The 12,222-nt window shown below is 46.1% G+C and overlaps 1 protein-coding gene across 1 annotated transcript; it reads right to left on the reverse strand.

The window, feature by feature from the left end:
* Nucleotides 1-6,183: 6,183 nt before the first annotated feature.
* On the reverse strand, nt 6,184-9,920 carry si:dkey-7l6.3. The gene is made up of 4 exons (XM_048228215.1): nt 8,841-9,920; nt 8,636-8,708; nt 7,490-8,391; nt 6,184-6,189 (listed from the first exon to the last, which is right to left on the reverse strand). Exons 1-4 carry the CDS (start codon nt 9,144-9,146, stop codon nt 6,184-6,186), a joined length of 1,287 nt encoding a protein of 428 aa, XP_048084172.1. The 5' UTR covers nt 9,147-9,920.
* Between the last annotated feature and the right edge of the window lie 2,302 nt (nt 9,921-12,222).

Genomic DNA, 12,222 nt, shown 5'->3' on the forward strand with positions numbered 1-12,222 from the left:
CGCCCATGTCCATGTGTGCATATTTGTGTGTATTGGATAAGTAGCTGTTGAATCCGACCCTGTTCCAGCGGAGTTTCAGGGACAAATATTTGAAGCATTTCTTTATAAATTAATATTTAAAAACACACAGTAATAATATTAATTGTAGGCATTTAACATTACATCACAATCATAACTTTTTTTGGGCACAATGTCCCGGATTTCCACAAATCAAATGTGGCAACACTATATGTTGTCTCAAGCCAGTTGGTATTTTACTAACTCTTAGCAAATATGGAATAGATTCACTCTCAGTGGCCTGCGGTATGATCTGTGGCTTTGCGTGATATTTTGTGAGTACATGAGCTCTTTGAGGCATGTTAGCAGTGCTATCTGTTAGACATGCTAATGGTAGCCATGGCTACATGCCAGTGGAATGGCATACTAGTGCTAAGTGTGGCTCCGTCAGGTTTGCATCAGTGTTAGCAGTGGCTGGATCTGTGTGGTGCGTTAGCAGTAGCTTTGATCACGCTAGCATTAATGGAGTGAGCTGTAGCTAACTGTGACAGTGCCTTAGCATGTATAGTCCTAATGGTAAACGCTATGTGTAGTGTGACAGTGGCCCTCTCATGACACTTACTGTGCTTTAAGGGAACGATCAGACAGGACGCAGTTTTTGCAGTGAGGTGCCTTTTTATGTTGTGTTTTGTTGGCAGTAAGCATTTTCCCTTTGTATGTTGTGTTTTGTATGGGCAGTCAGTGTTTTGCTTTTGCGCCTTGTGTTTTTTGCGCCTCGTGTTTTTTGCGCCTGCTGCACTTTGCGTTTCTGTGGAGGCGCCCTATGCGCCTTGAATTAAACCAAAATTCAACTCGAAGCAGTAAAGCGCCCGCATTTTTATGAAAACATAGTGCACCTCGCATTTTATAAGCGGCAAAGCGCGTCCTGTCTGATCGTTCCCTAACTTTGGCTAAGGCTGGCTCACGCCAGACGCTCTGCCACACGCACTGCAGCCTCGTAAGGCTAGTCGGGCTAATCAGACTTGTTGTTAAAGTGACTTGATCCTAATCAGGCTAATCAGACTCGCTGTTGAAGTGACTTGATCCTAATCAGGCTAATCAGACTCAAAGTGACATGATCCTAATCCAATTGCAAGTAATAGTGTATCACCTGTAATCTGACTATTCTAAGAGCTATAATACCATTGTGTTAAAGTTATATATGTGTGTTAAAGATCTGCCACAAAGTAATATTGTGTTAAAACTCTATTTGTGGTTGTTACGAGTGGGGTGGGAATTGAGTTTTAATGTCTGTAGTGCTAGAGGGGTCATTATGGGATGGATGTCATCATATTGTATCACCAGGGGCTTTGTAAGGTCTGCCTGTTATCATTTGTCCAGCAGGGGGCGTTGTAAGGTCTACCTGTTAGCATTTGTCCTGGGGTTTAAGGCCTACTAGTTTCATTTCTCCATGGATGGCTTGTAAGGCCTATCTGTTATTGTCCAGCAGGTGGCGCTATAAGGCCTATCTGTTATTGTCCAGCAGGTGGCGCTATAAGACCTATCTGTTATTGTCCAGCAGGTCTGTTTTGTCATGTTAGTTGCATGTATACCACACAGCATGGGCAGTGTCATGGGGTGGAGGCATGTTGGGGAATGTGCTTACTGGTGATGATTCTTGTCCAGTTCCCAATGCCATCTATGTTTCCGATTGGCTGAATAATGTATTGCTTTCTGATTGGCTGAATAGATTGTTGAGTTCCAGTGTTGAGCAGTTCTGGCTGGACCTCAGAGACACCCCACGGGTGTGTTCTAATGCCCAGATACCCCACGGGTGTATTCTAATGCCCCAGATACCCCACGGGTGTATTCTAAAGCCCCAGATACCCCACGGGTGTATTCTAATGCCCTGTACGCCCCTGCTGTGTGGTGAGCACTGAGAGTGGACGCTTAAAGCCGATGGCCGAGTCGCTCCTCTCCTATCCAGTGATGTGTGAAGTGAAGTGGACCCACTGGACAGTGATGTGTGGAGTGGACCCACTGGACGAGTGAGCAAGCAAACTGAACACTGAAATAGTTTCAGATGCATTTAAACAGAGAACCTGTGATTGGCAGCATTTAAGCAGAGGCACCTCCCTTCGGATGTGATACAATCTAATTGGACAATCTTGTGATTATTATTAAAATTGTGGCCATATAGATAGATAGATATATAGATACTTTATTGATCCCCAAGGGGAAATGCAAGAATATGATTGGACGACTCCAGCAGCCACTTTAAGCTTTCAGCTCTCCGTGTGTTTTTGAATTGTTTTGTGGAAGACCATTCGACTCGCAGACGATACACTCTTGTTTATCTTTTTGGAGGTTGACTCTGTCAGTGCCAGATTGAATCTGTCTGAAAAATAAAGCCTTTTACACCAACTGTTTGTGTGTGTGTTAAATTAATTATGTGTATGTGAGTGTGAGAGAGAGAGAGAGTGAAATTAACTGAGGGTGGATGTGTGGGGTTTTGCTGCCACCTGCTGTATGACTACTGAGTTGCACATTAACGTCTCCATGTGTGACACACACTCACAATCATGTTGTGTAATACACATTCAGTCATGTCATGTAACACACACTCTCAGTCATGTCATGTGTAGCACACACTCAGTCATGTCATGTTTGTCCTCCTTTGGCACGACGCTTCAGGCGGTAGTTAAGGCAGAGGCATTAAGTCATACACTCTCTACTTTTAAACACATAACACATTTGAAGTTTCTTTACATTTTAAATAATTCTTTAAATGCAATAATATGGTATACAATAGTGAAGTTTATTTTCACTAGTTTAGTTTTTCAATAGTTAATAGTTGGGGGCCAAGCAGCGAAGCTGCGAGGACCTCATTGTGTTTCTACGTTTTCCTATTATTATTATTATATGCAATGGAAGTCAATGGCAGCCCATAGAACCGTCTGGTAAAAAGTTGGGAAATTTGGCACACTAATTGGGGACGGTCCGATGATTCATGTCACCAAATTTCATGTCGGCAACTCGAACCCTCTAGCGCCACCAACAGGCCAAAGTTGGAAGTGTGTTCACTCACGTAACTTTTGACCCGTAGGTCCGATTTTCAAACGTCAGGTATCGTTGGAATCCTTGGACCAAGCCGAGTTCAACGCACCCTATGATGTCATTTTCCCATGATGGATTTTCCGCCATTTTGGATTTCATCAAAAACACTTAAAATGTATCAGGGGTCACATACTTTCTCTGATTCCCACCAAATTTTACACAGATCATCTTCAGACCAAGCCTCACAAAAGTTATCACTTTCTTTTCGTCTTCGGAAGTATTACCGTTCGCCCGTAACAGCCAATCAAAATTTGCGGCGAAGCCGCCAAACAGGAAGTGAGCTCATATCTCAGCATCCGTAGCATCTATCAAAACCAATTGGTGAGAAAACTAAGTACATTGACTCCTGACCTAATTGGGAGAACACACAACCAATCTGGTAACCTTTGACCGCTAGGGGGCGCTGTAATTAGCAAAACCTTTTTTTGCCAGTAGCTGCTGAAGTGTATTATTCTGCCATGGAAGTCTATGGCAGCCCATAGAACCGTCTGGTAAAAAGTTGTGAAGTTTGGCACACTGATTAGAGACAGTCCTGTGATAAATTTCATCAAGTTTTAAGTCGGCACCTCATACACTCTAGCACCACCAACAGGTCAAAGTCGGATGTGCGTTCACACACCTAACCTTTGACCTGTCGCTCTGAGTTTTCAAAAACCAGGTGTTGTTGGTGTCCTTGGACTAAGCTGAGTTCAATGCACCCTATGATGTCAATTTCCGCCATGATGGATTTTCCGCTATATTGAATTTTATCAAAAACACTTAAAAGTTTTCATAGGTCACAAATTTTGTCCAATTGACTCCAAACTTGATGCACATCATCTTCAGAGCATGTCTCACAAATGCATTGCTTTTTGTCTTTCGAACTAAAACCATTTGGCCATAATAGCCAATCGAAATTTGAGGTAAGCCGCCAAACAGGAAGTGAGCTCATATCTCAGCAACCCATTCATCTATCATAACCAAACTTAGTCCATGGTCTCAGGACCCAATCAGGGGCAGCTCAAGAAAGCTGGTGACCTTTGACCTCTAGGGGCGCTGTAATTAAGAAACATGCCTTTTGGCCTGTAGCAGCAGTTGTGCTTAGAATTAAAACGCACTAGTGGTGTCTGCTAATACTGTTGGAGGTTCTTAGGCCGACCCAAGCCAACTTGTGATGTCATCATAATTGATTCGGCCGCCATATTGGATTTAATCAAAACGTACAAGTTTTCACAGGTCACAAATTTCAGTGGATCCTCACCAAAATTGGCATAGACCATCTTCAGACAATGCCTTATCATTGCTTTGCTTTCTGGAACAATTGACAGAAGCATTCGGCTGTAATCGCCAATCGAAATTTGCGGCGAAGCCGCCAAACAGGAAGTGAGCTCATATCTCAGCAACCCTGCCATGTATCATAACCAAACTTACTACATAGATTCATGCCCCCATTAGGAGGACGCTCAAAAATGTGTTGACCTTTGACCTGTAGTGGGTGCTGCGATTAGCAATATTGCATTTTGATCTGTAGTTGCTGATGTGCTGATGTGATCTTTTATTTTTGGATGTGAAACTGATGACAACATGTTCCATCCAGTTCATTCTAATGCGTGCGTGCAAGGGCAGGGCAGGGCAGGACGGGGTGGGACGGGCAGGGGTGATTAGGTGGGGGCTGGCTGGCGGAGGCGGCGGCAATACTCAGCCCTGATTCAGCCCTACAAAGTCAGTTATGTTTGATGTGACACTTGTTGAAAGTGTTGATCGCGAGTGTCTGCTGAGTTCCATCTTGTCGCCGTGGTTACTCCGGCCTATTCTGCTTGGCCCCCTCATTGCTGCTTGCAGCTATTTTTATTATATGCAATGGGAGTCTATGGCAGCCCATAGAACCGTATGGTAAAAAGTTGGGAAATTTGGCACACTGATTGGGGACGGTCCCATGATTCATGTCACCAAGTTTCATGTCGGCAACTCGAACCCTCTAGCGCCACCAACAGGCCAAAAGTTGGGCGTCGCGTTCATGCATCGTAACTTTTGACCTGTTGGTCCAATTTTCAAAAGTCAGGTATTGTTGGAATCCTTGGACCAAGCCGAGTTCAACGTATCCTATGACGTCATTTTCCGCCATGATGGAAACACTGCAGTGAAAATGTTTTACATTTTTAGAATTTTCATTCCGAAAATAAATAACAATTTAAAGTGCATTGCTTCCATTATAACGGTGGCAAAGGTAGCAGTATTATATAGTGTTATAGTATTATATATATTATATATGCTATAGTAAGAATGTGAGGTAATGTTGATGTTGGAAGTAAGGAACTCGGGTCAATTGCTCTGTAGCTAGCTTAGCCACTTTTTAGAGTTATGTAGCTAGCTTAGCCACTTTTTAGAGTTTAATACGGTTTTAAACTCGCGTTAGACGAATACGTCACGTGACTTCTCATTCCCCACTGCTGTGTCATCAGCGCCTCTGGTTTGAGCGTTTTACCCATAGCGTCTTACCCATAGTGTTTTACCCATAGCGTCTTACCCATAGCGTTTAACCCATTTACCCAGTTTAATTAGTTGGATGTGGTCACGTGCCATCCACACACACACATACACACACACCAGTGAAGCGCTTGTTCAAAGACACCAGTGCAGTCTTTTTCTACAGCCTTTAGTTTTATTATAGTTATTCCACTTTTGTTTTCCATGGTACAGATGAATTAGTTGGCTCTCTGCCCGTCATGTCACGCCTTACACACACACACACTCATATTCACTGCTCTTCTGCATGTTATGTTAAATTCCACACTTTTCTTCTGTGTTTTTATGTATACATAGGAGTTCTCTACAACACCGTGGGCGTCTTACAGGCTTAACGTCTGTGTGTGTCTGAGTCAGATCTGCAGGTGTGTGTGTGTGTGAGTCAGATCTGCAGGTGTGTGTGTGTGTGTGCTCGATGGTGTTTTAAGCCCCCAATGTTGCCTTTCAGGCAGCACTGCCACCGCTGACTTAAAGGCACCTAATCCTAACCCCAACCCTAACCCTAGTGTCTTCCAGGCAGCACTGCCTTGAAGACAACGTTGGGGGCATAAAACCCCAAGAAACGTGTGTGTGTGTGTGTCTGAGTCAGATCTGCAGTGATCAGAGAGGAAGAGGAAGAGGAGGCCTTTAGAGTCCCCTAGTGATCCGAGATGTGGAGGTGTAGGTACTGTGTGTGTGTGTGTTATAGGGGTGTAACGGTTCATGTATTCGTATTGAACTGAAACGGTACGGGTGTCACGGTTCGGTGCATGAATTTACACGGAGAATACACGGTATAAAAATACATAAAACTTGTGTGCGGATTAATTAATGTCATGCGCAATTACTGTTAAGTACGAGAGTTACTAGAGTTCTTTAGCGACACCTAACGCTAATCTGTAGCCTCGCCTTAGCTCTGAAGCTCTGATTGACGCCTATGTTATTTTTTTGTAAGGTCGTCGGTCAGAGATAGCAGCACTAGCTACTAAGCGAGTGGTGACGACCCACAAGAGTTAGAGGATCCGCTGGTCTCTTTAAGATCGCAAGTTTAAGAACTTCAGTTACAGTAGTACAGGCGAGAAAGTGGTGGATAAGATGAAACTGTGTGATCGCCGTTGTTCAGCAGTTGTTGGGTTTGTGAGTGGAAATATCGAACATGCTACACATATTCGAAGCCATCACCCAGATGATGTAGGCTACCAATCACTGAAAGAAAAAAAAAAAAAAACTTCCCCTGCGCTTCACCTGCCTTTGGATAGGCTACACATACAAATAGGGCCAAAACCTAAGGGCAGTCACGTGACTTCTAGTTGTAGTCTGTTTATGAAATGAAAGGAGCAATTAGTTTTTTTTAAAAGAAGGCAAAATAGTGTGATATTTTCACAGTTAGTAGATTATTACTGTACACACACTGAAAAATATTGAGGCAAATTGTAGACCGTTCCATATACAACTAAACACGGATGTCTTGCTTAAGTGGATTTTTAAATTTCATTATTCTATGTAATTTGCACTTTCATAAATAAGAGATGCTGTAGGCCTATTTTCAGTTTTATAGCTGATTGTCTTATTTTGTTTACAAGTTACAGATGGAGTCTGGGTACTTATTGTACTGTTTAGCCTACACCTTTACACTTCAGGCTGTTGCAGATAGCTCAGGGAAGAGACTGTATGACACTAGGTGGTACAGCCTGAGAGACATGTAAAAAAAAAAAAAAATGCTTTCTGCATTTTTATTTTGCTTTTCCCTCCATAATACCCGAACTTGCATGACCCGAACCGTGATGTCCGAACCGAGGTATGAACCCAACCGTCACTTCTGTGTACCGTTACACCCCTAGTGTGTTATGTGTGTGTGTGTTATGTGTGTTGCTGCTCGGGGTGGTGCTTCCTCATGTGTATGCGCAGGTACTGTTTCCCGGCGAAGCGCTTGGAGCAGTGCACGCAGGGGTGGGGCCGCTCGCCCGTGTGGACGGTCTGGTGGGCGGTCAGGTGACCCGACTGTGTGGCGCTGGCCGACTGCCCATAGCCAGGCGGGCTCGCCGATGTGGATCTTGGCGTGTGTGTCCAGACTCTGCGCTGTCGTGAAGCTCTTACCACAGAACGCGCAGATGAAGCTACGCTTGCACCCACCGCCTCCCGAGCGTGTGTGTGTGAGCGCCTGACCGTGTGTGTGTGCGCGGGGAAGCAGGCTGAAGAGGGCAGAGTGTGTGTGTGAGAGGCCGCCGGAGGAGGGTAGGCCGTGTGTGTGTGAGAGGGCCGTGTGTGTGTGTGAGAGGGCCGTGTGTGTGTGTGAGAGGGTGTGTGTGTGTGTGTGCGTGAGGGCGGGTCGTGCGTTGGCCGAGCGTGAGCGCCAGTCCGCCACCAGCTCACACACTCCGGCCACCGCGCCCTCACGCTTCACACACACTCTGTCCAGGAAGGACAGCGCCTGGGCGTGTGTGTCCAGCTGTGCGTCCACCTGCGGGTCAGAAGGAGTGTGTTGTATGTCCGAGAAGGCATCCGACTGGGTGTGTGTGTCCGAGTCTGTGTGTGCGTCGGAGTGTGTGTGTGAGTCCAGAGTGTCGGCCAGTGTATTCTCCTCATCACTCTCTAGCAGAATGGCCGAGGACAGTTCTAGAGCAGAGTGGGTGAGTGTGTGTGTGTCCAGGCTGTCTGCACGGGTGTGTGCGTGTGTGTCCAGGCTGTCTGCATGTGTGTGTGTGTGTGTGGCACTCAGAGCTCTCTGAGTTGCCATGTCAGTGGGCACCTCCTCCACGTCTTCACCCAAAGAATCCTGGGTAACATCAACCCCTTCTCCATGTTCGCCTGCACCTGCACACACACACACACACACACACAAATAAATACACAAATAAAGACACACACATGCAGGCTTAATCTGTGTGTCTGTATGTGCATGTGTCACTGTTGTATGATGGGTATTTGTTTGTATGTATTTGATGTGTCTATGGTGTATGAACTCTGGTCTGGGACAATGTGTGTTCTGTGATTAATTACCATACCTGTTCCACAAGTGTGTGTGTGTGTGTCTGTGTTTTGTAGTGAATTAACACACCTGTTCCATGAAGTTCCGGTTCTTCCTGTTTAACCTGTATAGTGATTGGCTGGCTCTCTTCCACGTCACGTGACTGAAAGAAGCATCCACAACCAATCAATATCATTCACAACCTAATGGTCCAAGCATAAAGTTGAAACAAATGGACAGCCTCTCTGAGAGTGTTTGTGTGTTAGTGTAGTTTTTAGCTGTGGAAGTTTCATACCATACACTCTTCCACCATCACTAGCTTCCCGCGCGTCTCGCGCCCCAGCCCATCAAGGCCACGAGTGTCACGCGCAGCGACGGTTTTCTCTGTCGCTGGTCCTCCACCGGCGCCGCGCGCGATGATGCTCTCAATCAGCTGCAGCTTTTGCCGCAGCTCCTCGTTCTCCTTCTGGTGGCGCGAGATCTCTAAGTGCAGTACAGCATAACCGTCATCCACGAGCTCGCATATCTCCGCCACAGCCGCGCGAGTCAGCGTCTCCATGATACTCGTGAGCTGTGAGTGGAACGTTCGGTAATTCGCCATTCTCTCTTCACCCGCAGCGAGACTCGCGAGCCAAGGCAGGATCCCGTGAGATCAACGGACTTTTCAAGATGTCACGTAGTCGAATTATAACCTTCACTATTATTTGGATTCGGTGAAGTCTAGCCTCTGGATCACACCTGTCTCTGGAATAAACGTGATCGCGACAGTGGCTTCGCTCAATGTTATTGTTTTTTGTATTTCCGGTTTGTAATGCTATAGGAAGAATGTAGCCAAAATAAGAGTCTCTTGTGCCATCGTGTGCTTGCGGGTGGTATAGGCTACTATACACCGTGTTTTGGGGTTGTCCAGGCAGGATAATGACTCCGAGAGTGGCAGAGGTTTCTAGTTTAAGACTTTGCCTCTCTCTGTACATCCCCTAAACAGAACATCTCTGTGTGGGAATGTATCATTACATCTAGAGATACACATTATTTGAGATTAACATCTCCAGAATCACCCAGCCAAGTTGCAGCTTGTGATCTGACCAGAGATTTGGACAGAGATGGGAGTCAGGAAGTTCGTAATCTGGGGCAGATCTCACTGTTGCTGTAACCAATTAACTCTAAGGCTTGTTCTCCTGCCCTGGTCTAAAAGATGCTGTAATATCTCACTGGACACACACACCTCCATCAGCCCTAAGGAAGCCATTCATGAACATGCACACAGACAGGTGAAATGAATGCTGTTGTATTAAACTGGCTGTGCTTTAGTTTACTTCACACATGCATGCACGCCCAAATTAGCTGGGGGTGTAATTATGCTTCATGTCCCCATGGTAACCTACACACACACACACACACACACAGGGTGTATTTCTTCATTTCTTTCGTTTATTGATACATCATATGTAAACAAACACATCCCCTCCCCCACCCCTCAACCCCTTAGAGGTGTCATGGCAACGACATGGTAAACTAAAATTAGGTCTACAGTGATGGGACTACCATCTCCCGTCAGCCCCCCCCCCAACACACACACTCATTCCCCCTTCCCAACACACACATACACACTCACTCCCCTCCCCGACTGTTTATTTCTTGCTCCTGCCCAACATACACACACACACACACACCCTCTCCAATACACACGCACATTCCCCTCCTTAACACACACACACACACACACATTCCCCTCTACAATACACACACACACACACACACACACACAAATTCCCCTCCTAAACACACACACACACATTCCCCCAGCCACATTCCCCTCCTAAACACACACACACATTCCCCTCTCTGTGGACCCAGTGGTTCTCTGAGGAGAGAACAAGGAGTCTTGATGAGCAGGAGGAGGAGCAGTGAGGAGCAGGAATAGTGACTTTCACTCAGGATGGGAGAGCAGGGTTAAGGTGAAGTCAGGTCACTTCCCTCAGCCTCCGTGTTACGGTGAAGCCAGGTCACTTCCCTCCAGTCTTGTAACTAACTAGCTAACTCCACCACTTTCTAACCAGCTATCCAGGCTAACTGAGCGTCTTGCTAACCAGCAAGCCAGGCGAACTGAGTGTTTTGCTAACTAGCAAGCCAGGCTAACTCAGCCACTTGCTAACTAGCTATCCAGGCTAACTGAGCATCTTGTTAACCAGCTATCCAGGCTAATTCCCTCACATGATGAATCAGACAAGTTCACCATATTTTTTCATTCAGACACAACAATGGCCCATCCTAATTCAGTCGCTTGCTAACCAGTCTAACTCAGCCTGATGATCAAAGCGAACTCTTACTTGCTAACCAAGCTAAGCTAGCCTGATTACCTCAGCCATTCGCTAACCAAACAGATCAGGCTAATGAGCAGAAAGAGCCCCAAGGCCCCCTTCAGAATGACACGGCAGAGGAAGGAACAGTTCATACAGAAATACTCCATGTAAATGCACCAATGGACACTTTTCGTAGTTCAATAGTTGGCATGGGGTCAGTGGTTTGTTTCAAAGGTCCTCACCATGGCAACAACCTCCATCAGATCTCCTTCAGATGGCAGTGGTCTGTCTAGTGACAACGATGGCAAGTTACAGCACTACGGCTGCAAGCGAGTATTTGTGTGTGTGTGTGTATATATGTGTGTGTGTATCCCTGGCCAAAGGGCAAAATAATACATGAATCTGCCAGAATTGCACAGGTGGACTTGTCCCGTGATGAGAGTGAGAGATCAGGTAAACAGAGCAGGTTGCATAGTGGTGGTGTTGGGCCATCAACGAACACACACCACTCACCACCAGAGAATGTGGGTGTGTGTGTCTGAGTATGTGTGTGGGTGTGTGAGAGATTAGGTGTGTGTGTGTAAGTGCATGTGTGCGAGAGGGTATGTGTGTGTGCGTATGTGCATGTGTGTGCGTGTGAGAGTGTATGTGCATGTACATGTGGCCACCTAGCACCCTTGTATACTTGTGTGGTGCCAACACTCCTGGAGTTTCTCTCACGCACACATACACACACCTTTGTATACTTGTGTGGGGCCAACACTCCTGGAACAGTTACACACACACACACTTGTGTGGTGCCAACACTCATGGAGTTTTACACACACACACACACACACACCCTCGTATACTTGTGTGGTGCCAACACTCGTGGAGTTTTACACACACACACACACACCCTCGTATACTTGTGTGGTGCCAACACTCCTGGAACAGTTTCTTTCTTTCACACACACATACACACACACACACCCTCGTATACTTGTGTGGTGCCAACACTCGTGGAGTTTTACACACACACACACACACACACACACACACACACCCTCGTATACTTGTGTGGTGCCAACACTCCTGGAACAGTTACACACACACACACACACACTTGTGTGGTGCCAACACTCGTGGAGTTTTACACACACACACACACACACCCTCGTATACTTGTGTGGTGCCAACACTCGTGGAGTTTTACACACACACACACACACACACCCTCGTATACTTGTGTGGTGCCAACACTCCTGGAACAGTTTCTTTCTTTCACACACACATACACACACACACACACCCTCGTATACTTGTGTGGTGCCAACACTTGTGGAGTTTTACACACACACACACACACACCCTCGTATACTTGTGTGGTGCCAA

The sequence above is a fragment of the Alosa alosa genome, chromosome 19 (genome assembly GCF_017589495.1).
Source record: "Alosa alosa isolate M-15738 ecotype Scorff River chromosome 19, AALO_Geno_1.1, whole genome shotgun sequence".
NCBI lineage: Eukaryota > Metazoa > Chordata > Actinopteri > Clupeiformes > Clupeidae > Alosa > Alosa alosa.

Coding starts and splice junctions, on each gene's coding strand:
- si:dkey-7l6.3 (XM_048228215.1), bottom strand. CDS start 9,146: ATGGCGAATTACCGAACGTTCCACTCACAGCTCACGAGTATCATGGAG. Junction 8,709..8,840: donor TGATGGTGGAAGAGTGTATG/GTATGAAACTTC, acceptor TGCTTCTTTCAG/TCACGTGACGTGGAAGAGAG. Junction 8,392..8,635: donor ACCGGAACTTCATGGAACAG/GTGTGTTAATTC, acceptor GTGTGTGTGCAG/GTGCAGGCGAACATGGAGAA.